Source organism: Myxine glutinosa, chromosome 5 (genome assembly GCF_964187855.1).
Source record: "Myxine glutinosa chromosome 5, kmMyxGlut1.1, whole genome shotgun sequence".
Classification (NCBI taxonomy): Eukaryota; Metazoa; Chordata; class Myxini; order Myxiniformes; family Myxinidae; genus Myxine; species Myxine glutinosa.
The window spans coordinates 74644607-74669634 of record NC_136265.1 but is presented as its reverse complement, the minus strand read 5'-3'; the positions used below and the strand labels follow the sequence as shown (position 1 = coordinate 74669634).

Genomic DNA, 25028 nt, shown 5'->3' with positions numbered 1-25028 from the left:
CACGGACATCCGGCACGTCGCCGGCAAAAACAACGCCGTGGCCGACTGTCTTTCCCGGGCCAGCGCGAACGCGGTCCACCTGGGCGTGGACTTTGCGCTTATGGCGGCGGACCAAACCACCGACACCACGGTGCAAGCCCTCCGGGCGGCGGACACGGGCCTCCGCCTGGCCGACATCCCCTTCGCGGACACTGTCCTGCTCTGCGACGTCTCCCAAGGCCAGCCTCGCCCCATCGTGCCCGTCACCTGGCAACGCCGCATCTTCGCCTCCCTCCACGGCCTTTCCCACCCGGGCCGGAAAGCTTCCCAGAAGCTGGTGTCAGCGCGATTCGTCTGGCACGGCCTTCGTCGGGACGTCCGCGATTGGACCAGCACCTGCACGGCCTGCCAACGGGCCAAGGTCCACCGACACACCCAGGCCCCGCTGGCACCTTTCACCGTGCCCGAACGACGTTTCGACCACGTCAACGGGGATCTGGTGGGCCCCCTCCCCCCGTCACGGGGGTTCACACACCTGCTCACCATGGTGGACAGGACCACCAGGTGGCCGGAGGCCGTTCCCCTCGTCTCCACCACCACCGCCGACGTGGCGCAGGCTTTCATCGCCACCTGGGTCGCCCGCTTCGGCGCACCGGCGGACATCTCGTCAGACCGCGGACCACAGTTCACCTCCGAGCTGTGGGGCGCGGTCGCCCGCAACCTGTGGGTCAAGCTCCACCGTACTACGGCCTACCACCCCCAAGCAAACGGGTTGTGCGAGCGATTCCACCGCTCCATGAAGGCCGCGCTCATGGCCGGCCTTCAAGACGGCGGTTGGGCCGACCGGCTGCCGTGGGTCCTTTTGGGCCTCCGCACGGCCCCCAAGGAGGACCTCCAGGCATCCACCGCCGAGCTTTTCTATGGCCAGGCGCTATGCATCCCGGGCGAATTCGTGCCCGACGCTACCAGTCCCTGGTCCGCAGCTCACCAGCGCTCGGACCTCCAGGAGGCCGCCCGACGGTTTGCCCCCGTGCCAACATCCCACCAGGGTGACCCCCAGTCCTACGTCCCCCCAGCACTTCGCACAGCGGAGTGTGTTTTTGTGCGTCACGACGCACATCGGGGGCCACTCCGGCCGCCGTACGACGGGCCCTTCCGGGTGCTGCGACGGGACGACAAGTCGTTCGTCATCGACATCGGTGGCAGGTCGGACCGGATTGCGGTGGACCGCCTCAAGCCGGCGCACGTGGACGTCGACCACCCACCACGGGTGGCCCTTCCACCGCGGCGAGGCCGCCCCCCGTCCACGGTGCCCCCCACTCGACCGCCCACCACCACACCGGACCCCCTCCCACGACCCGCCAGGGGTCGCTTCGGCCGGGTCATCAGGACCCCCCTCAAATTGACCCTGCCGGTGCAAGTCGATTCTGGGGGGACGTGTGTAGCGGCTACCGCTGGGTTTTCACAATCGCCTTGCACCTATCAAGGACGCGGAGCGATCACCATGCCGGGCTCGTCCAGGACGCCCGGGCAGGCCCGCGCTCAACTTGCCAGGCCTCGGTCGGGACGCCCGGGCATGCCCGGGCATGCCCGGGCAGGCTCGCCCTCAACTTGCCAGGCCGCAGCCAGGACGCTGGGCCACGCCCCCTCTCGCCTTTCCTGGGCAAACGCTCCGGGATAATATGTATATATATTGCTGCCCGATAAACGGGCTTTTCAGAGTGCCTGAGTGTTTGGTTTGATTAAAGCAACTCGGATGAATTCCAGCTTTTTGTCGCGTCCATTCTTCCGATCGACGTGGGAGCCCCAGCTCCTTCAGTGTCATGTAAGTTGTCGTCTTCAAGATATGTTGTGAAGCGCTTTGTTCATTTCATGCTAAGGCGCTGTATAAATACTGTTATTATTATTATGTACATGTATGTAATTTGGAATAGTTTAGATGTACACCATACAACTAATTGTACATTGGTATGAAAAACGGGTATGTTTTACATGCATACTCTTCCATTGCAAGTCTGGATTACAATTTCTGGGCCTTTTATATAATTACAATTTAATTGTGCATATGTATTTCTCCCGGTGCACCTACATGAAAAGTTAAATTACTTTTTCATTTTCAGATTTAAAATCAACATTTCTGTCATTTGTCAAGATGGTTTTAAGGCAATCTTGTGATAATAATAGGAATTTATACAGCGTAAATTGCAGGAGCCTCTAAGAGCTTAGAAAAGAGAAGAAAGCCAACGAGATGAATATACAAATACAAATTATACAAGAAGAAAACCTAAGATATAATCAGATGTAGGCATTTTCAAATAAATGAGTCTTTAACAGAGATTTGAAAATGTTCACATTGTCGGCTTTGTGTGCATGCATGCTAGTCAAGAAAGTAAGACGCAAGAGAGCAAGGTAGTCCAGAAAATGATGGGCACTTCCTGTCCCCTCTTTCCCTTTTATTCCTTTTCCCCCTCTCCACCCCCTCCGCCATTTTGTGCGCCTCCAACCTCGTGCGCGAGGTCGCCATTTTGTGTGTCTGAACCCTCCGCTACCCAATGTGTATTGCGCTCCATTACTCCCAAATCCTCCCCGGGGTCCTGGGTCGATTCTAAACCCTCTAACTCTACCCCCACCGGCATCCAGTCGCCTTGATTATCCATGGCACGATTTTTTAAATTTAGAGTGTGACATAAAATTTTGGCCACTCGTAATTTTGAGTGCGCGTAAGCGCACTTCAGGTCCGAATCTCGCTCCCGACACCAATTGTTACGGCCAATAGTACAATTGGTGTCCAAAATTTGGGCTAAATTAATTTAGTCCCAGGTTCCAGATCCCAACTCCTGACTACCAATTGTTACGGACACGGAGCACGGCACTCCCCTTAGGGGGGGGGGGTTAGTCCCCCTTCTATTTTCACTGGCCGTCACCGCTCCTGAAGCTGCCCAGCTCCCTCCACGAGGCAGGTGAGCAACTTCGCCCGAGACCACGGGCGAGATGTTATTTGCCGAGCGGATTAGCAGCCCGCGGCTCGAGCCATGAACAAAAACGAGACCCGATTCTGAACGTTGGCCAAATCGTGCCACAGGTGTTCAATGGGGAAATCACTAAAACGAACGGATGTGAAGAAAAGGCAGAATAAGGAGGAACAGGAATTTATTACTACTATTTACACAATCAAAGGAACCAAGGAGAAGGAAAGAAACGAAAATAATTTACAGAAGAGGAAGACACAGTGCGTATACTTATCTATACAGACTTACTTATTCCCAGGGACAACACAGACAAACAGACGACAGTCAGACTTACACGGGGATGATGACAGGAATGGCAGGAGGTGGATGGCTGGACGGATGAGGAGCTGGGACCACAGGGCTGGAAGGGTGCGGGTCCGGTTCATTGTCAACGGCAAGGCTCGAGGTGAGCAGCCGCCGACCCTCCTCACTCTCGTTCGTACGGCGGCGTTGCTTCGCGGCCGTGGGTCGAACTGCCGTTAAAGCTCAACTCCTTCTCAACTCAGCTGCGGTGGACTCAGCTGCGGTGGATTCAGCTGCGGTGGACTCAGCTCATCTCCTGTGGGGGCTTCCTCGATCATCTGCTGGTGGCTCTCTCGGTCATCTCCTGTGGGGGCTTCCTCGGTCATCTCCTTAAGCGGTCCCTCCCAACTTCCTTTTATAAGGCGCGTGGCGATCAAGCCGCCGGCCTTTTAGAAACGCCCATCGGTGAGCTCGCCTCGGCCTGGATTGGTCGCGAGGGCTCACCGATCCCACCCCCTTGATGAGGCATTGGCAAAGCCACGCCTTGTTCCTGACGCTTGGTTGACTCCTCCCACCTTCTTCTCCGAGATGACCTCGCCGTAATGGCGGCAAATGGAGTTGGCAATGCGAATGGCAATGACGCAGTTGGAAATGGAGGTTTTGGGGGAATTTGAACAAGGGGATCTATCTTATTCGATTCGATGCAATGCAGAGTCAACTAATGGGAAACAGAGCCTTAAACTAACATGGAATAATAAATAACTACAGAGAGGTTCTATGGTGGCCTACGTGCTTGTATATGGACTAGCTACGGCGCACTCATTTCAATTAACAGCCAATTAAAAGGGGAAATGTACACAGGAAATTTAATACTAAATTTACAAAGTGAAGGTTCTAAAAACTATAACAATATGTAACATTAACCAAGAAGAAATTGGATGATATTTCTCATTTAGAACAAGCGTTAATTACCGATTTTAAAACATTATTAAACCTATACGATGAAAACCATGGTCGAGATAAGGTTGAAGCACTAGATAGAAAAACAATTCTGAATATGCAATATTTATTATTTCAGTTATTGCATAAACATAATCATAAATGTAATCTTGAAGATTTTACTGGTTTAAAAACAATTGAGCATAAACAATTTCATGATAAGATTTGTCATAACGTATTTAACACATTGGGGTGGACATTTACACCAACATTTAAATTTTATTCATTTTATGTTTTGGGAAAAATTTTTATTTTTCGTTTAAAGAACTTTCTCTTGTATAAAATGAACAATATGAGGACATATTAAAAGCGGGTCACAACATATTGTTACGTCGGGGGGGCGGGGGGGGGGGTAAAGGAATATCTAGAGCCAGGTAGATCTGTATAGGTAACATGCTTCGACTGTCACGATAGGGAATCCACCTTGAATTAAAGTTCTGTTTTTTTTGGCAGTTTGTCGGGATAAGAGTATACCTGTGAACATACAAGGATGTTCAGGTGTTAAATAGTGTAGGGACTAAGATAAATTAGAGTCATGTATAGAGAGAGTTACGACAACCCGGAATTAGAAGCCATTTTGTTTCCATTGTTTGCGCCACGCACTAGTGCACTGCCCGCTAGTGTGTATACATTGTGCGTAACCTAGTACAAAATTTAGTGCCTCCATTGTGTAATTTGTGATGTGCACCGTGCCCCTCGCTTTTGATATGATTTTCTCTTAGTCCAAGATAAGAATCGGATTTTGTTTATTGCAATAATCTTTGTTCAGAAATGTAGTTTTATGTGGGGAGGAGGGGGTGGAGAGGGGGAAAAGGAATAAAAGGGAAAGAGGGGACAGGAAGTGCCCATCATTTTGTGGACTACCTTGCTCTCTTGCGTCTTACTTTCTTGACTAGCATGCATGCACACAAAGCCGACAATGTGAACATTTTCAAATCTCTGTTAAAGACTCATTTATTTGAAAATGCCTACATCTGATTATATTGTTGCGGATATGAGGATTGTGTTTTTTTTATTGTGTGCTTTATTATCTTGCCAAAACGAAGTTTTTGCAAGATGTATCAGTCACCTTGTATGTTTGTTTTTTTGTTTGTTTGTGGTTAATCATTTTTTTTCACGTTTAGATCACTCTGTAGACCACAGTTATTATTGGAAACTCCTGTAACTTCGCATATCAGAGTCCTATAGAGATACCCTTCAGCACACAAAATTTTGAAGGTCAAGGTCAAAGGTCAAGGTCACTTTGCGGTCAATCATGGAGGTCGACGAAACCCTTATTTTTTGAGTAACTTTGATCGGATCGTCTCCAAACTTCATGGGAATCTAGTATATGGTCCGACGCTCAGCTGATTAGTTTTTGGTGGCGATCGGCCTTGACCTTCATGGTTAGCGCTGGAGGTCGAAAATTATTGACCCCAAGGTCAAATTACGAAACCCTTATTTTTTGAGTAACTTTGATCTTATGATCTCCAAACTTGGTGGGTATATAGGGTGTGGTATGGCGCTCAGTTGATTAGTTTTTGGTGTCGATCGGCCTTGACCTTCAAGGTCATTTTGAAGGTCATTCAATTTTGACCAAAAGGTAAAATTTTCAAGTTTCAGTTACCATATCGAGTAGTACCTCAAATTGAAGCCCTTGTTGAGTGCTTTCCAAACATATAACTAGTTTGACAATGTGACGTCATTTGACGGCGTTATGACGAAAAAACTGCACTTTTCATGTATATTGTATTGCTTTAGTTCGCATTGTTTAGGTCACTCTGTAGAGCACAGTTCCCTTTGGAAACTCTTGTAAGTTCGCATATCAGAGTCTTTTAGAGATACCCTTTAGCACACAAAATTATGAAGGTCAAGGTCAAAGGTCAAGGTCACTTTGCGGCCAATCATGGAGGTCGACGAAACACTAATTTTTTGAGTAACTTTGATCGGATCGTCTCCAAACTTCATGGGAATCTAGTATATGGTCCGGCGCTCAGCTGATTAGTTTTTGGTGGCGATCGGCCTTGACCTTCATGGTTAGCGCTGGAGGTCGAAAATTATTGACCCCAAGGTCAAATTTTGAAATCGTAGGTACCATATCGAGTAATACCTCATATGAATGCCCTTGATGAGTGCTTCCCAGATCTGTAAACAGTTTGATGCTATGACGTCATTTGATGACGTCATGACGAAAAAACGGAATTTTCACATTTTGGCAAGATACGGTTCACCCTGTGGGTGACATATGTTCATTATTATTATTGGTTATTCTGCGCCTCCTGCCTCCGGAGCTGTGTAAAGGTCAAAAGGGCGTCCCATAATTAGTCCACAAGCATACATGTCAGCCAATCATAGAATACCCCTGTTCGATAGTTATATCTTATTCTGTGTTTTAGGGTAAGGCTGTGTCTCCCATTAATAGAAGTACTCCATTGCACCAAGTGAAAGAGATAGATTCCCTTCATTCCCATTCCCAAAACCTCCATTCCCCCTTTCATCGATTGGAAACTACCTCCGCTCCAATTGCCGCCATTGACCACGAGGCAGGGTTGGGGAAGAAAGGCGGATCCCCACCTCGTCATAGAGGGGAGGAGTGAGTCAGCCCCACTCAACCAACCACGGACAAGGGGTTGGACTTGGAAAGGGTGTGGAAAGAAGCATCGAGGAGGTTCGCGAAGGTTGAGGGGTGGGGCCTATATAACCCACGGCAGGGCGTTTCCCAAGCGGCAGACTGGAGATGGGCTTTTACAGGGAGACGAGAGGAGGTCCAAAGAGATGGGCTTTTACAGGGAGACGAGTGGAGGTCCAAGGAGATGAGCTTTCACCGAGAGACGAGAGGGAGTCCAAGAGTTGAGTCCGAAAGAAGTCCAGGGTTGAACTGCAGCTCGAGCCACTGAAACTGCATTTACTGCAGCTGGAGCCACTGAAACTGCATTTACTGCAGCTGGAGCCACCGAAACTGCAGCCACAGCAGCGTGAGGCCTGGACGGCAGTTTGGAGCAGGGCCGCGAAGGGGCGGCGGCTGCCCAACGAGTCGATCGGTTGCAGGACCAGTTGGACCTCCCTATCCCGCAATCCCTCCATCTCCCACCAGTCCTATCATCATTCCCCGCGTAAGTCTGTCCTTGTTTGTTCTGTCCCTGGGTTAATTAAGATTGTAGGTAAGCTAGCGTTGCACTGTGTATCTAATCTCGTCTGTAAATAAACGTGACTGCTTTCTTTTTGATTATATGTGTAAATAATAAATCCAATTACCCTTTTCTCATCTTATTCCTTTTCCTCTTTGCATTCGGTCGCTTTAGAGTTTTCCCGATTGAATAGCGGTGGCGCGATCCGGCCAAAGTTTGGGGCAAAGTGGGTATTAGTCGGGGAATAACTGTTCGGTCGTGGTAATACCACCGCTCGGTCAAAATAACATCTTAACCGCGTCCGTAACAATATCTTAGGTTTTCTTCTTGTATAATTTGTATTTGTATATTCATCTCGTTGGCTTTCTTCTCTTTTCTAAGCTCTTAGAGGCTCCTGCAATTTACGCTGTATAAATTCCTATTATTATCACAAGATTGCCTTAAAACCATCTTGACAAATGACAGAAATGTTGATTTTAAATCTGAAAATGAAAAAGTAATTTAACTTTTCATGTAGGCGCACCGGGAGAAATACATATGCACAATTAAATTGTAATTATATAAAAGGCCCAGGAATTGTAATCCAGACTTGCAATGGAAGAGTATGCATGTAAAACATACCCGTTTTTCATACCAATGTACAATTAGTTGTATGGTGTACATCTAAACTATTCCAAATTACATACATCTATCTATAATTCCATTAATCTCTGTGTGTTTGTATGTGTGTATGTGTGTATGTTTGTCTGTGACCGCTGTTTCTCGACAACTACCGGTCCGATATACTTTAAACTTGCCAGGTATATTGCTGGGGACCCGAGGATGTGCCTTTTCAAGGTTTCATATTAATCGGAGAAGTAGTTACCGAGCTATGGCGATTTCTTTACCAAACACTGCAAGCCGTTCGCTTTGGACCAAACCATTGCATGTAAATAGAGGGGGGGGTTCTGTGGTCGTTGCGAATGGACCAAACCATTCATGTAAATAGAGGGGGGGGGGGTTCTGTGGTCGTTACTGCCACGTGGTTTCAAAGTTTTTTTTTGTTGTTGTTGTTTGCACGCATGTTTTTTTGCACCCACGTACGGGCACGCCCTAGGATGTTTACACACACACACCCCTACACAAATTTTTTTTTTTTTTTTTTTTTGGCAAGGAACGGGCACCCACGTACGGGCACGTCCTAGCTTATATATAGTACGGGCATGCCCTAGTGTACATAATAATAATAACAATAATAACAGTATTTATACAGCGCCTTAGCATGAAATGAACAAAGCGCTTCACAACATATCTTGAAGACGACAACTTACATTACACAATCTTAGAAGAATACGACTTAAAGCTACTTTTCAAAAAACACAATGAAGTTACTTTGGAAATAAATGTGTTTTGAGTTTTGATTTGAAAGTTTTTATGTTGTGTGAGGTCCGAATAGTTATAGGTAGTTTGTTCCAGAAGGCAGGCACTGAGTTGCAAAAGGCTTTGTCCCCATATGGCATATGAGTTCTATTACAGACAAGGAGAGTCTTATCAGCGTGTGATCTTAAGTATTTGGCGTCATTAGAATGAGTGTGAGTATTAAAGACAATACTCACATTATTAAGTATTATTAAAGACAACAAACAAAGCCACAGACCACGTGACCAATTTTTTTCAGACTCTTCATGTCGCAACTCTCTCGATACAGGGACTCTTTGATAAACCCCTGTGTGTCAGACCTGGTGATCAAACCTTTGTCCCTTATGGCAACGCATACTCATATAAACACTTAGATCGGCCCTTAGCGCAACAGTAATTAAATTCCCTTCCCTTACAAAGACTGTGGAAGACAAGCAGGCAAGGGCCACGTACAACACCGACGTGGGCATCAGACATCGAGCAAAGCTGGCAGCCACGCACAATGACAGCGCACCTGCGAAAGAGAACATTGGAGGAGATTCGACGCGAGGTTGTAAAAGGGCGCGATGCACGACATTTTCTCTCTCTCTCTCTCTCTCTCTCTCTCTCTCTCTCTCTCTCTCTCTCTCTCTCTCTCTCTCTCTCTCTCTCTCTCTCTCTCCTCTCCCTCTCTCCCTCTCACCCTCTCCCCCTCTCCCCCTCTCCCCCTCTCTCCCTCTCTCCCTCTCTCCCTCTCTCCCTCTCTCCCTCTCTCCCTCTCTCCCTCTCTCCCTCTCTCCCTCTCTCCCCTCCTCCCCCTCTCCCCCTCTCCCCCTCTCCCCCTCTCTCCCTCTCCCCCTCTCTCCCTCTCTCCCTCTCTCCCTCTCTCCCTCTCTCCCTCTCTCCCTCTCCCTTTGGCACTCTCGCTCCTTCTCTTGGCTCTTGGCGCTGCACTGCCTCTCTGTGCTCTTTGTCTTTTTGTCTCTCTTCGCGCTGGACCTCGTGTTGGAGACCGGCCCCTTTGGGTTGGAGATTGGCTTCGTGTGGGGATCGCTGGCCCGGCGTTGGTTCCCTGTGGTGCATCGGTGCTCGGAGCGAGGGACCTCATGGCGTGCCGCAGAGCGAGTCGCAGTGGGGCCTGGCGAAGCGTGCGAGCGAGCGGGCGAAGGGTTTCTTCGCGCCGGAGCTTGGAGCCGCGTGTGGACGGTGGACAAGACTACAGACAGATAAGGCCGCACCCCACATTTCACATACATAACAAACGTTTTCTTTTCCTTAAATCATTTTCCCTTGTGTTGTATCCGAAATCTCTGTGTGGGGACGTCCCGATTAGGACATTTATTACCGGCGCGTATTTTCCTGTCCCGCTGCCCTTGTGAATAAACCCTTGTATTATTTTCTGTATTTTTTTTTGGTTTTTTTTTTTGTATACTGAATCGAGGCTCGTGAAAGAGCTAACATTTACTTCACAAACAAATCAACCAGACAAACAAAATATATAAAAAGAGGGAGTGGAAGACAAGATGGCGAGAGAAGCAGAAGCACACAAACACAACATTTGAGAGCAGGGAGATGTGTGGGGGGGAGGAGGTGTGGGAAGGGGGGGGGGGGTGGGAGAAGTATAAAACACAAGGACACCAAGGACTTCCAAGACAGAAGTTGGTATTTCAAAAAAGTGGAATTGGGGTGAAATTAGCGGGGGTAGAAAAGATCAAGGTTTTGGATGGGATGGGTTTTGGATAAGAGATGGTGGTGAACAGCTGTTTTAAAGACCTGGAGGGTGGAGTGGGATTGAAGAGAGTGAGGGAGTTTGTTCCCAAGGCAGGAGAAAAGAGGAATGAAGGAGTGAAGGTGAGCAGAGAGACTTGATTTTGGCAGTTTAACCATAAGAGGGTTGCAGGCAGATCTTGTGCGACCTGTAGGAATATTTGCGGGACAGAGCCCAGAGAGAGCTGGGGGGGCAAGGCCAGAGAGGAGTCGGTAGAAGACGGAAAGACCACCAACCTGCCTGCGGTGAGTGAGTGAGAGGCCTTTGGAGTTACCTTCATCGCGGGAGATTCCAATGATTCTGAATGCTTTGGTTTCAACAGCATGAAGACGAGCTAGGTGTGAGGCAGGAGCACCAGCCCAGAGGGGAGAGCAGTATTCCATTGAGCTGCGGATGAAAGCCTTGTATGTGGTGAGGAGCTCAGGTGTGCCAAGGAAGGACTTCGCACGACGGAGGATGCCCAGTCGGCGACTGGCTTTGGAGGCCAGATTTGAAATGTGGTTTTCCCAGGAAAGATCATGGCAGAGAGTGAGACCCAAAAGCTTGAGTGACAGAACTTCTTGGAGAGGATTATTCAGAAAGTGGATGGGAGGGTTGTCCAGTCGGTCTTTTCGGAGAGACATCGTAAGAGTGAGATTTGTCAGGATTGAAAGACATGTTCCACTTGTTTGCCCAGTCTGCGATTTTGGCCAGGTCTGCAGAGAGTGAGGAGGCTGCAGACTGCTGATCTGAGGGATGAAGAATGGAGCGACAGAGAGTAGAGTCATCAGCAAAGAGATAGAGAGGATTTTCAAGAGAGACAGAGAGATCATTGATGAAGACCAGAAAAAGCACAGGGCCCAGAACACTGCCTTGGGGAACTCCAGCCTGAACAGGAAGAGGAGATGAGAGAAACCAATTCAGGGCCACACGTTGACTACGACTCGAGAGGAAGTCCACCAGCCATGTGTGGAGATTTCCATGGATACCAAAAGAGGAGAGTTTGGTGAGCAGAGCGGGGTGCCAGACCGTATCGAAGGCACGTGATATGTCAAGGGAGACTGCTCTAATTTCCTGTTTGGCATTGAGGACCTCCATCCATTGTTGAGAAAGCAGAAGCAGCATGTCCAGAGTAGAGTGACCAGGTCTGAAACCAAATTGATGATCAGAGATCAAGCCATTGGAGAAGAGGAAAGATTTCATATCTGAAGCAATGATGGATTCCATGACTTTGCTGATAATTGGGAGAAGGCTGTTTGGTCTGTAGTTGCTGGGATCTGTTTTTGCACCTTTTTGTGCAAAGTGGTGATGTTGGCAGATTTCCAAGCAGATGGAAGATGACCTTGAGCAAAAGAGAGGGTGAAGAGAACAGAGAGAGGGAGTGAAAGAGCGGAAGAACAGGATTTTAGGACCCGTGGGCTGATGCCGTCAGGTCCAGTTGCAGAATCAGAGTCGAGGGTTGACAGAAACTTTTCCAACTTGTCAGGAGGAAAGCACACAGAGTCCAGGAGCAGCTGGGTACGGTGGGTACAGAGAGGGATGGGTTTGGGACACAAGATTTAGAGGCAAACACAGAGTTGAGGCATTCAGCTTTTTCATGTGCGGAGTCAGCCGTGTGGCCATTTGAGGTGAGGGAGGGGATGGAGGGGGAACAAACACCAGAAACAGATTTGACCAGACGCCACCAGGATTTGGAAGAGGGAGACAGATAAGAGAGTTCGGTCCTGAGAACAGAGAGATATTGTTTCCTGGCTCTCCTGAGGGTGGACACACACTTGTTTCGGGCTCTGTGAAAGGAAATGAGATTTCCTTCCGTTGGATTTGCTTTCCAGGAGACGAAAGCAAGTTGTTTCTGGGCAATAGCCTCACCACAAGATTCCGTGTACAATGGACGGGAGGAAGGGTATGACAACTGAAGACGAGATGGGATAAATCTGTGCAAGAGAGAGAGCAATTTAGTTTGGAAGAATTCCCAGGATGAGTTGATGTCAGAGGCGGTGGAGATGGGAGACTAGTCCAGATGAATGATGGCTGCTTGAAGACCGTGCCAGTTGGCCTGAGTGAAATGCCAGACTCGTCGACGCTGAGGAGGCTCTCTGAGAATGGTCAGAGAGATGTCCACTTTAACAAGCACATGATCAGAAGAGCCGATTGGAGCAGAAGAAGAGCAGCAGACATTTTCAGGGAAGTTAGTCATAACCAAGTCCAGAAGAGAAGATGCTCCGTTGACTGAGATCCGGGTCGGGAAATTGACAGATTGTGTCAGTCCCAGTGAGTCACAGAAGTCCTTTGCTGAAGAGCCATGGCTGATGAGAGAGGTACCCACACCCAGCCAACATGGCATGGTGACAGTTGAAATCACCACATATGAGTAAGAGAGAGTTGGGATGGGTAGATAGAAGTTGGTCCATATTATCAGACAGCGAGATGTAGATGGAGTCATCACTGTTTGGTGGACGGTACAACACACATATGAACAAAAGGTGGGAGCGAAGGGGAGGCCGTAGCCAAAGGTATTCCTGGGGGTGAGGTGGAGAGAGGGCAGTGCAGGGCGAGTGAGGAAGAGAGTTTTTTAAATAAAGATAGCAACCCCACCTCCAGGACGAGGCTCAGGTCTATCATACCGGAGGAGAGAGTAACCTGGGAGCGATACCAAGGAATCAGAGACATCATGAAGGAGGAAAGTTTCTGTTAAGCAGATCACGTCTGGTTTGTCAGAAGCAACCTGTATGGGGAGATCAGTCAAGTTTGAGCGAAGGCACCGGATATTTGAGGTCCATACTGTTAAAGAAGAGGAAGGGGGAGCATCGGATACAGAACAGGGGGGGGGGGGGAGCGGTAGAGTAAGATGTGGAAGAGGAGGAAGAGGTAGTGTTACGTGGTCCTCCCGGTGACTACCTGGTCTCGGTGACCCCCGGACCGTGAGAGGAACCCCGCCAGAAAGATATATGATTTATACGCTTTCGTAACGCAATCAATATGAATTCCAGTCAATAAGAAACCCGACACCAAGGATCCTTATTAATCAATAATATATTCCCAATCAATCAACAACAATCAACAATCAATCAACAATATTACTAAGATGGCCATCTCATATATTTCCCCCCTTGACCCCACTCACGGCCCCCTCAATAGTCAATGTCCCTCACAATGTCTCGGGGCCCCTCCAGACCAAGGTGTAGGTCGACTTCTCCGCACACGGGCGGTGGAACGGACCCCTGGCTGACGTGCTCCAAACGTGCACGTCCCGTACCGGGAACGGCTGCTGCCGCGGACACCTCCTCGGGACGCCACCGGGGTCGGAGCCCGTGATCGCGGCCTCTGGGCTGTGAACAGCTCGCAAAGCACGCGAGGCCCAACTCGTAGGCGTCGAGGCGAACAGTGCCGGACGCTTGGTTCCTTCCAGGAACCCACGGCAACCTGACACGTAACAGGCAATCACCCCGCACAGGTAACTCCTCTCGCCAGATGGGCTTTTCAAACTCAGCGTTCCAAAGCAGGTAAAGATCGACTCAGCTCGCGTCGGAGCTGGACGAGGATCAAGATGGCCGCTTCTCTCCCGACCTTGTCTTTTTTCTTCTTCCGGTTCACCATCCCGTTTCCGGTCTCCTGTTATCAGGAGCGCTTCTAACCATTTAACCACAACAACCTTTAATAGAATAAACATTAATAAGCAATGACCTGAATAGTAATTCAGATAAATCCGGAATCCGGTAACACTCCCCCCCTTCAAGAAAGAAAGTTTGAACCCAGCGAAAACTTTCTTTGCAGGCCAGATTTGATTAGCAAACAAGATAACTCACACCCCAAATCATCAGTTCCCCCGGGCACAATTATCACATCTCAAAAACAAAGCAACAAAATTTCACAAAACCCCCAGAGATTCCAAAGGTAATTCACTCTGGACCAAGCGTCAACACTTCTAGTTGCTCTTGAATGCCGGTTAAGGGGTGGTGACCAAAACCCCAAAGTTAAACAACTCGATAGCACTTTTTCGGGAGGCCAAGCTGAGTATACACTACATGGACGCCTTAAGGAATGTGGAGTTCACGGTTAGTCCGGGGAGGAAAGTTCATTACATGGACGCCTTTAAGAAGGTGGAGTTCACGGTTAGTCCGTGCAGGAAAGTTCACTACCTGGATGCCTTTAAGAACGTGGCATTCACGGTTAGTCCGTGTAGGAGCCCAGGCTCGGCGGCTCCGCCGTATATAGTGCTTCAACTTCTCCGGACTCCGAACAGTTACGGTGGGACCACGTGACCCAGTAGTCACCTGACTGGCGGTCTCCGTCTCGGCCAGTGCTCTGACAATCATTCTTTCGGGGGATGCCGTAACTCTGGGAGCCTCCATCGTAATATCGGCTGCTGCCGACACCAAAACTACCGCCAAGTTGTCCTCTTCTGTAGACCTCTCGACGCCTACGAAATGCCTTCCCTACTGTTATGGTCCGACCCTCCAAATCCTTACCATTCCAATTCTTCTCTGCCTCTCTGGCGTCTTTTGTGCTTGCAAACGTGACAAAGCTGAACCCTCTTGACTGTTGCGTTTCCCTGTCTTTTACCAACCGCACTTCCACCAGCGGCCCATATCTGTTGAAGACAGAGGTCAGAACGTCTTCCTCTGTTTTGAAGTTCAGTCCCCCTACAAATAACCTGGTACTTTCGTCGCCCTCCCGAGCTGGTGTGGTGTTATTTTCCCTGCTGGGCTCTTTACCAACCCTCGGGTTACCATAAACTTGACCCCCGGCCAAATCATTCCCGATAACCACAGATACTCCCTCTACAGGAAACGTGGCTTGTAAACCGACGGTGACCGGTCCTGACACCAAATCGGATTCCAAATGGATGACATGAAGTGGGGCACTAACACAGCCACCGATCCTTTGTAACCGAACACTATCACCAGTTGCTGTACTCTGACAATGGCAAAATGCCTTCAAGCATTAAGGATTGATGGGCTCCTGTGTCCCTCAATACCCTAACAGGTCTTGGGTTAGTCAAGTCTCCCTCTAGTGAGACAAACCCCTCATAAATAAATGGTTGGTAACTCTTCTGTGGGCGATTTCTTACGTTTGCCATCGCATTCGGAGTTGTACTAGTCGGACTCCGCTCTGGGTTGTCCCTTTTCATGAGGTAACAACTGGACATCAAGTGTCCAGGTTTTTTGCAAAAGGCGCAAGTAGGCCCAGAGGAAAAACTCGTGGTCTGCCTCGGGCCCCCCGGGAAATAAGTTTGTCTTGGGCCCGTAGCCCCCTGATTTCGAACAGTTGGGGTATCAGAGTTGTCCCCATAATCCTCTCGAGGCCGCCGCCATGTATTGTCGTTCTCCGCACCGGGTGTTCCATAACTCCCCTGCTGAAGTCTAGGCGAGGAGTTAGGTTTGTGGACCCCTATCCGGTGTGTTAAGGCATAATCATCTGCCATGGTGGCTGCGTCCCACAACTTTGGTACTTTATTTTCCTGCAGGTACACTTTGATGTCCTCGTGGACACACTGTTGAAATTCCTCCACCAGGATCAAGTCACGCAATGCTTCGAAGTCTTTCCCGACTCCTTTTGACTCACACCACCGATCAAACATGTTTTCTTTCACTCTGGCAAACTTCACATGGGTCTCACTCTCCCTCTTCCTGGCATTCCTGAATTTTTGCCGGTAAGCTTCAGGAACCAACTCATAGGCTTTGAGAATGTGCTTCTTCAATACCTCATAATCTGCACATTGGTCCATTGGTAGCACCAAATAAATATCTTGAGCTTTACCCACCAGCACACTTTGCACTAGTATGGTCCAGGCCTCCTCCGGCCAGTTTAACTGTCGAGCCACTTTCTCAAAGTGTGGAAAAAATTTAGCGACTTCCTTTTCACTGAAGGGTGGAACCAGCCTCACATGTCTGCCCACATCCCAGGTGTTCTGGCTAGGTGTCGGCCCCGTCAGCAAGGGTGGTACCTCTCCCCGTTCTCTCATTAACTCCGGCTCCTTGAATTTAATTTCTTGCTGAAGCGCCATGTCACGTTCCTTTAATTCCCTTTCGGCTTTTCTCTCCTCTGCTTCGAGTTCCCTTGCAGCTCTCCTCTCCTCTGCTTTTCTCCCTTCTAACCTTTCCTGGAGTTCTCGTTCCACTCTCCTTTCTTCTTCTGCTCTTTCCTTTTCTGCTTTCCTTTCTTCGTCTGCTCTTTCCTTTTCTGCTTTCCTTTCTTCTTCTGCTCTTTCCTTTTCTGCTTTCCTTTCTTCTTCTGCTCTTTCCTTTTCTGCGTTCCTTTCTTCTTCTGCTCTTTCCTTTTCCGCTTTCCTTTCTTCTTCTTTGATCCGTTCCTGGCTCCGTAATTGCAACTCCAGTTTCCGGAGCTCAACGTCTTCTGGTTCTTCGGGTAGCCACTCCCAGGCTAACTCGTCCCATGTTCCTAATCCCACCATAGATTGTATCACCGCGGTCTGCAACTCTGCCTTCCTCAAATTAGTTCGGACCTCCAAGTTAAAATGTTTGGTCAATTTCAAGAGGTCCGATTTTAGTAACGCTCGGAACTGTGCCTCACTCGGGGTTACCGCAAAGTTCTGTGCCACAAACGCCATGGTGACTATCGTTAACACCTGTTAACCTTCACCCAAGACTTTACCACAACTTCCCAAAAATTTACCAATTAATAATTAATTAATTAATTTTAATTAATAAAAATATTATTTTATTATTTGATACAATTTTAGATCCCGGACTTCAATTTGACGAGCCCCCATTTCTGTTACGTGGTCCTCCCGGTGACTACCTGGTCTCGGTGACCCCCGGACCGTGAGAGGAACCCCGCCAGAAAGATATATGATTTATACGCTTTCGTAACGCAATCAATATGAATTCCAGTCAATAAGAAACCCCACACCAAGGATCCGGATTAATCAATAATATATTCCCAATCAATCAACAACAATCAACAATCAATCAACAATATTACTAAGATGGCCATCTCATATATTTCCCCCCTTGACCCCACTCACGACCCCTCAATAGTCAATGTCCCTCACAATGTCTCGGGGCCCCTCCAGACCAAGGTGTAGGTCGACTTCTCCGCACACGGGCGGTTGAACGGACCCCTGGCTGACATGCTCCAAACGTGCACGTCCCGTACCGGGAACGGCTGCTGCTGCGGACACCTCCTCGGGACGCCACCGGGGTCGGAGCCCGTGATCGCGGCCTCTGGGCTGTGAACGGCTCGCAAAGCGCGCGAGGCCCAACTCGTAGGCGTCGAGGCGAACAGTGCCGGACGCTTGGTTCCTTCCAGGAACCCACGGCAACCTGACACGTAACAGGCAATCACCCCGCGCAGCTAACTCCTCTCGCCAGATGGGCTTTTCAAACTCAGCGTTCCTAAGCAGGTAAAGATCGAGTCGGCTCGCGTCGGAGCTGGACGAGGATCAAGATGGCCGCTTCTCTCCCGACCTTGTCTTTTTTCTTCTTCCGGTTCACCATCCCGTTTCCGGTCTCCTGTTATCAGGAGCGCTTCTAACCATTTAACCACAACAACCTTTAATAGAATAAACATTAATAAGCAATGACCTGAATAGTAATTCACATAAATCCGGAATCCGTAACAGTAGGGAGAGCTGTTGAAGGTGTGTCAGAGATTTCAGAATTGCTTGGAGAAAGGGAAGAATGGGGCGGACAAAAGGTTTGATGGTGATTGGGTGAGGCGCAGTGAGGTGTTATTTGAGGAGGGGGAAGAGTGAGGCAGAAGGTTGAGGGAGATGAAGGTGAAAGTTGGAAGGGGGAAGAAGCGGGGAGGATGCTTTGAGGAGGAGGGGTGAGAGGGAGGGGAGGAGCGAGGGAGAGTCTCGGACGCGAGGGGTGTGGGGGGAGTTTAGGAGGGAAGGGGTAAGGGGGGAGATTTGAAAGGGATGGGTGATGGGGAAGATTTGGAGGAGAGGGGCAAGGGGGAAGATTTGAAAGGGATCGGTGATGGGGAATATTTGGAGGGGAGGGGCAAGGGGGAATATTTGAAAGAGATGGGTGATGGGGAAGATTTGGAGGGAAGTGGCAAGGGGGTAGATTTGGAGGGTAGGGGTGATGGGGAAGATTTGGAAGGAAGGGGTGATGGGGAAGTTTTGGAGGGAAGGGGTGATGGGGAAGATTTGGAGGGGAGGGGTGAGATTGGATTTTGAAAAGTGGACGATTAATGAGAAACGAACATTTATTGCAAAATGAGTTTCTTGAGACATTCGTGTCAAAAATACGTTTGAGGACGCTGAAGGATGGGTGGAGTGCTGGGGAGTTTAGGGAATGTATGAAAGAGGCACTGTAAGAGATGGAATTTTTTTTTGGAATGAATAGATTTGGTGAGCAAGTCGAAAGCATCCTTTTATAGAAAAAGAAGAAAAAGGTGTTATGGAATACGACAGAACACGACAGACAGAATACAGTTCTTCAGGGGACAAATTAAACATTTTTTAACAACGTGATCACATGATCACGAACAACGTGGTCGAAGAACGAACGAACAAATAAGAACGAACAAATGGATAAGAACAGAGAAGGAAAAAAAATTTTTTTTTTTTTTTTTTTTTTTTGAGGAGATTTCAAAACAAGGAAGTATGGGGTGAAAAGACCGGGAAAAACAGAGACCGAAAGTAATTGCAGTGCGATCGAAGAACCACTGAGACAAAAACAAAGCCTCAAGCCAAGGTCGGACACGGTAGCATACTACACTAGGCCTCAGAATACGCGACACGAACTAACCGACGATTCTGTACACAGGTATGAAAAACAAACACCGATATAATCCTATTAAAGACACACCACCGAGAATCCACCTTTTGAGCTCGGAAGCTAATATTTGGACATGAGTGACCAAGTGATGTGGCTATCAAGGATATTTTTTATTTATTGATTAATCAATTAATCAATTCATCGATTAATTATTTAATTATTCGATTAATTTCCTTTAAAAAAAAAAATCAGTTACAGATTCTGATGAAATGGTGGTGATTTATGTGTTCTGTGACCGAATTGATTAATTTAATTTTTTCATGATTATTATTTATTTATTTTCATTATTAATCATTTCTTTATTTTCTTTCTCATTTGGCCAATATCTCAGGCACCTTTTGAGCTGGGAAGCTAATATTTGGACATGACAGTGACCAAGTGATGTGGCTATCAAGGATATTTTTGATTTATTGATTAATCATTTAATCGATCAATTATTTATTGATTAATCGATTAATTATTTATTGATTAATCAATTAATCATTTAATTTTTTATTAATGAGTTATTTAATTCAATTTCTAAAAGATACATCTTCGGATGAAGCACTAGTGGTTTAGTTATGCTATAAGCCAATTGATTAAGAAAATATTTTGTGATAATCTTCAATTGATTTTAATTATACAATTAATCAATCAATTAGTGTACACCTCTCCCTCCCAATGCAGCCTCTATGAGTTGCACTGCGGTATTGCCGGGCGCCAGAGGCGCCCCGGCAATGCTGCGCTGTAGGATATTTCATTATTTGGCATGGGGGCGGTGTACTTTGAATGCCATAAAGCCCAGATCGGTGGAGTTTTGCAGTGATGGTTGTCCTTCTTGAAGTTTCTCCCATCTCCACACAGGATCTCTGGAGCTCAGCCAGAGTGACCATCGGGTTCTTGGTCACCTCTATTACCAAGGCCCTTCTCCCCCGAATGCTCAGTTTGGCCGGGCGGCCAGCTCGAGGAAGAGTCCTGATTGTTCCAAACTTCTTCCATTTAAGAATTACAGAGGCCACTGTGCTCTTGGGAACCTTCAATGCAGCAGAGATTTTTTTGTAGGCTTCCCCAAATCTGTGCCTCGACACAATCAAGTCTCTGAGCTCTGCAGGCAGTTCCTTCGACCTCATGGCTTGGTTTTTGTTCTGATATGCATTGTCAGCTGTGAGACCTTAAATAGACAGGTGTGTGCCTTTCCAAATCATGTCCAATCAATTGAATTTACCACAGGTGGACTCCAATCAAGGTGTGGAAACATCTCAAAGATGATCAAGAGAAATGGGAGGCACCTGAGCTAAATTTCAATGTCAATGTGATATTTCACTTTTTTCTTTTTAATAAATTTGCAAAACTTTCTAAAATCCTGTTTTCTCTTTGTCATAATGGGATGTTGAGTGTAGATTGATGAGGGAAAAAATGAATTTAAACGATTTCAGCAAAAAGCTGCATCAAAACAAAATGTGAAAAAAGTGAAGGGGTCTGAATACTTTCTGAATGCACTGTATGTATATCAAGATGGTGACACGACATTCAGAGCATGGTAATCTATACAGTTATACCTGGCTCTAAGGTAATCATTTGCCTACCCCCACAAGCATGACAATATAAACAAGCATTCTGAGTATTGCGCTGCAATACATGTCCCCTACCGGCAGTCTGTCGTCCGGAAAACTGTTGGGGAAATTACCAAGGGTTATTTACCCACAGGTTCTGAATCGTTCCCAATCGCTAATTACCTCAGGACGGGCTCACCTGTGATTCGCACTCGGGACTTCGATTTATACACCTTGCAGACAGGTCAGCAAAGGCACAGAAAATAAGTTGTTGATAAAGAACCTTTAGAGTCGCTAAATATCAGTAATTTATTATATTTTCCGGTTCACGATCAATGATCGATGTGTATATCATGCTCAATATGTTGATGTTCAATATATATGTATATCATGCTCAATCTCAATATGTGTATCAATATGTTGCTCGGCTTGGCTTTGCCCCTCCCGAAAGTGCGCGCTGTGTCGCGCTTTTGACGTTTGCGAGACGAGGCTGAGGGCACGCGCGGTGCGGCTTGAGGAGAACTCTAGAATATATAAAGTGCCATAACTTTGTCAAAAATGATCGAAACGTCGTGAAGTTCGAACTTGATCTGTAACTTATCATGAGGAAACCATGTAACAAGTTTGAAACCATTAGCATTAAGAGCTCAGAAAAAGAAGTCCGGAAAACTGTGCTTTGCATGACGGACTGACAGACTGGCAGACTGACAGACAGACGGAGGGACGGCGTGCAAACCTATAGTCCCCTCCGGTGTTCACAGGTCGGGGACTAATGAGGACCACACATTACACCTTGTTATTTTCTGCTGCCAGAATAATCGAATAACCTCTGGTAAGGTCGCTTGTGTTTACTCGGTCACTGTCTGATACATTTTGGAAAATTCTGCCATTTTTGAATCCTTGATATTGAGCTTGTCCATTGAATGAAGGACAGAAAGATGGCAAATGCTTCATCTAATCTGACTGAAATATTATCAATCTTCCAACATTTTGAAGTTTTGGTAAATTTTGAATACTTTTTGTGATTTTTCTTTTCAGTGAAACAAATGAAACTGGTTTCTTGTTACAACTGTTCTCAGTTGTTCTGCTCAGAAGTTTTAAATCATCACATGACACAGAATGTTTGTCAAGAAACTGAAACGTTTAGCAGCGCGTCTTCCAACCGCAGTTGTAAAAGCTGCGCAGAGACTCTCAAGAATATCCAAGGAAGGAAGAGACCACACAAATGTTCTGTTTGTGGTAAGGATTTTTTTTATTCATCACATTTGCGTCAACATCAACGGATACATACCGGAGAGAAGCCTTACAAGTGTTCTTTGTGTCTTGAAGCATTTGTTTATCGAGCAACTTTAATAAGTCATCAAAGAAGACATATGGGAAAGAAGCCTTGCCAGTGTTCTGTGTGTCTTAAGGCATTTGTTCAGAGAGGAATATTAATAAGGCATCAAAAAATACACACAGAAAAGAAACCCGACAAGTGTTCCATTTGCAACGAGGATTTTGCTTCTTCATCCCATTTGCATCAACATCAAAAAATGCACACGGGAGAGAATGTACACAAGTGCTCTGTGTGTTTCAAGGCATTTGTTGATAAAAGCAAATTTAAAATGCATCAAAGGATACACACAGGAGAGAAGCCTTTCAAGTGTTCTGTTTGTAACAAGGATTTTGTTGATTTATCAAATATGCGCCGACATAAAAAAACTCACATGGGAGAGAAGCCATATAAGTGTTCTGTTTGTAACAAGGATTTTGTTGATTTATCAAATATGCGCCGACATAAAAAAACTCACATGGGGGAGAAGCCGTATAAGTGTTCTGTGTGTTTTAACGCATTTGGTAATAAAGCAATATTAAAAAGGCATCAAAGGATACACACAGGAGAGAAGCCTTCCAAGTGTTCTGTGTGTCTTAAGGCATTTGGTGATCAAGGCACATTAAAAAAGCATCAAAGGATACACACAGGAGAGAAGCCTTACAAGTGTTCTGTGTGTTTTAAGGCATTTGGTGATCAAGGCATATTAAAAAAGCATCAAAGGATACACACAGGAGAGAAGCCTTACAAGTGTTCTGTGTGTTTTAAGGCATTTGGTGATCAAGGCAAATTAAAAATGCATCAAAGGATACACACGGGAGAGAAGCCACACAAGTGCTCTGTGTGTTTTAAGGCATTTGTTCAGAGAGGAACATTGACATCTCACGAAAAACTACACACAGGAGAGAAGCCACACAAGTGTTCTCTTTGCAACAAGGATTTTGCTTGTTCATCATATTTGCATCAACATCAAAAAATGCACACAGGAGAGAAGCCACACAAGTGTTCTGTGTGTTTTAAGGCATTTCCTCAGAGACAAACATTAATAAGGCATCAAAGGATACACACAGGAGAGAAGCCACACAAGTGTTCTCTTTGCAACAAGGAATTTGCTTGTTCATCATATTTGCATCAACATCAAAAAATGCACACAGGAGAGAAGCCGCACAAGTGTACTGTGTGTTTTAAGGCATTTCCTCAGAGACAAACATTAATAAGGCATCAAAGGATACACACAGGAGAGAAGCCACACAAGTGTTCTGTGTGTTTTGAGGCATTTGGTGATAAAAGAATATTGAAAAAGCATCAAAGGATACACACGGGAGAGAAGCCTTACAAGTGTTCTCTTTGCAACAAAGAATTTGATTGTTCATCATATTTGCACCGACATCAAAAAATTCACATGGGAGAGAAGCCACACAAGTGCTCTGTGTGTTTTAAGGCATTTGTTGAGAGAGGAACATTGACACATCACGAAAAACTACACACAGGAGAGAAGCCGCACAAGTGTTCTGTGTGTTTTAAGGCCTTTCCTATTTCGCATACTTTGAAGATGCATCAAAGAATACATACGGGAGAGAAGCCGTACAAATGTTTGGTTTGCAACAAGGATTTTGTTTATTCATCACATTTGCACCGACATCAAAAAATTCACACGGGAGAGAAGTCGCACAAGTGTTCTGTGTGTCTTAAGGCCTTTCCTCTTTCGCATACTTTGAAGATGCATCAAAGAATACATACGGGAGAGAAGCCGTACAAATGTTTGGTTTGCAACAAGGATTTTGTTTATTCATCACATTTGCACCTACATCAAAAAATTCACACGGGAGAGAAGCCTTACAAGTGTTCTCATTGCAACAAGGATTTTTTTCATTCATCACATTTGCACCGACATCTTAGAAGTTCCCATGGGAGAGAAGCCTAAAAGTGCTCTGTGTGTCTCAAGGTATTTTGTTCAAAGATCAATTTGATTCAATCCGAATTGGTAAAATCATCATTAAGGCACCAGTCATTTCAACATGCATTCACCAATTTTAAATGTTGTTTTGTATTCTCCTTTTTTTTTTCCACATCCCCTCATTTTACAACCAGCATTGAAGTCTACGTTTTTCTATCTGGGATTCTTTAATGACAATCTTCATGAACTTGTTTAAAGTTTATGGTGGAGGTTTGGTCCTTGTTATCATCTTTATCAGGATCAGGATTTTGATTCAGTGTCGTCAACTGTGGAAAGTCCTTTTTGTGGTCAAGTAGAGGTTCAGTCGTGGCCAAAAATATTGGCACCCTCACTCGTTTTTCAAATAATGCACCATTTCTTCCAGAAAGTTGTTGAAATTTAAAAAATCTTTTGGTATCCACATATGTATTTCTTCTGGTTTGCGGTGGAACAAAACAAAAAAAAGCTGAAAAAATTACTAAATCTGAGCTTATTCCACACAGAAATCCTAAAATGGCCCAGACAATATTATTGGCACCTTTTCAAAGTTGTTAGAAATAATTAAATTTCAAGCCGGTGATTCTCCTTTACTTTGGAATTGAACTCGCTTATGTTGAGTTGCAGATGCCTGCAATATAAAAATCCTTCATTCAACCAGTTTGAATCTAGAAAAGGAGTCATTATGCTGTTTTGTGTCACTGTGCAACGCACTGAGCATGGAGAAAATAAAGAAAACCAGAGAATTGTCTGAGGAGATCAGACACAAGATTGTAGCCAAGCATGGACAATCTCAAGGCTACAAGTCCATCTCCAGATACCTTGATGTTCCTGTGTCCACCGCACGCAATGTTATCAGGAAATGTAAGGCCCTTGGCACTGATACCCAACCTCACTGGACGTGGCTGCAAGAGAAAACTTGATCGAAGACCTTCAGACACAAGGTACGGCAGTTTCAACTCGCACCATCTGTTGCCAACTCAATGAAAGGGTTTTCTATGGTAGGAGACCCAGGAGGACCCCACTGCTGAGAGA

General features: G+C 46.5%; 1 protein-coding gene and 1 long non-coding RNA gene across 2 annotated transcripts in view; one reads left to right on the top strand and one right to left on the bottom strand.

Moving 5' to 3' along the window:
* Positions 1-16594: 16594 nt before the first annotated feature.
* LOC144892034 (uncharacterized) overlaps positions 16595-25028 on the bottom strand; it is a 149629-nt gene continuing 141195 nt past the window's right edge. Inside the window, exon 3 of the long non-coding RNA XR_013623350.1 lies at positions 16595-16750. This is a non-coding gene — a long non-coding RNA (uncharacterized LOC144892034). The remainder of the gene's footprint in view (positions 16751-25028) is intronic.
* On the top strand, positions 21855-23984 carry LOC144891966 (uncharacterized). The gene has a single exon (XM_078777078.1). The coding sequence runs from the start codon at positions 21855-21857 to the stop codon at positions 23982-23984; it is 2130 nt and encodes a 709-aa protein (XP_078633204.1).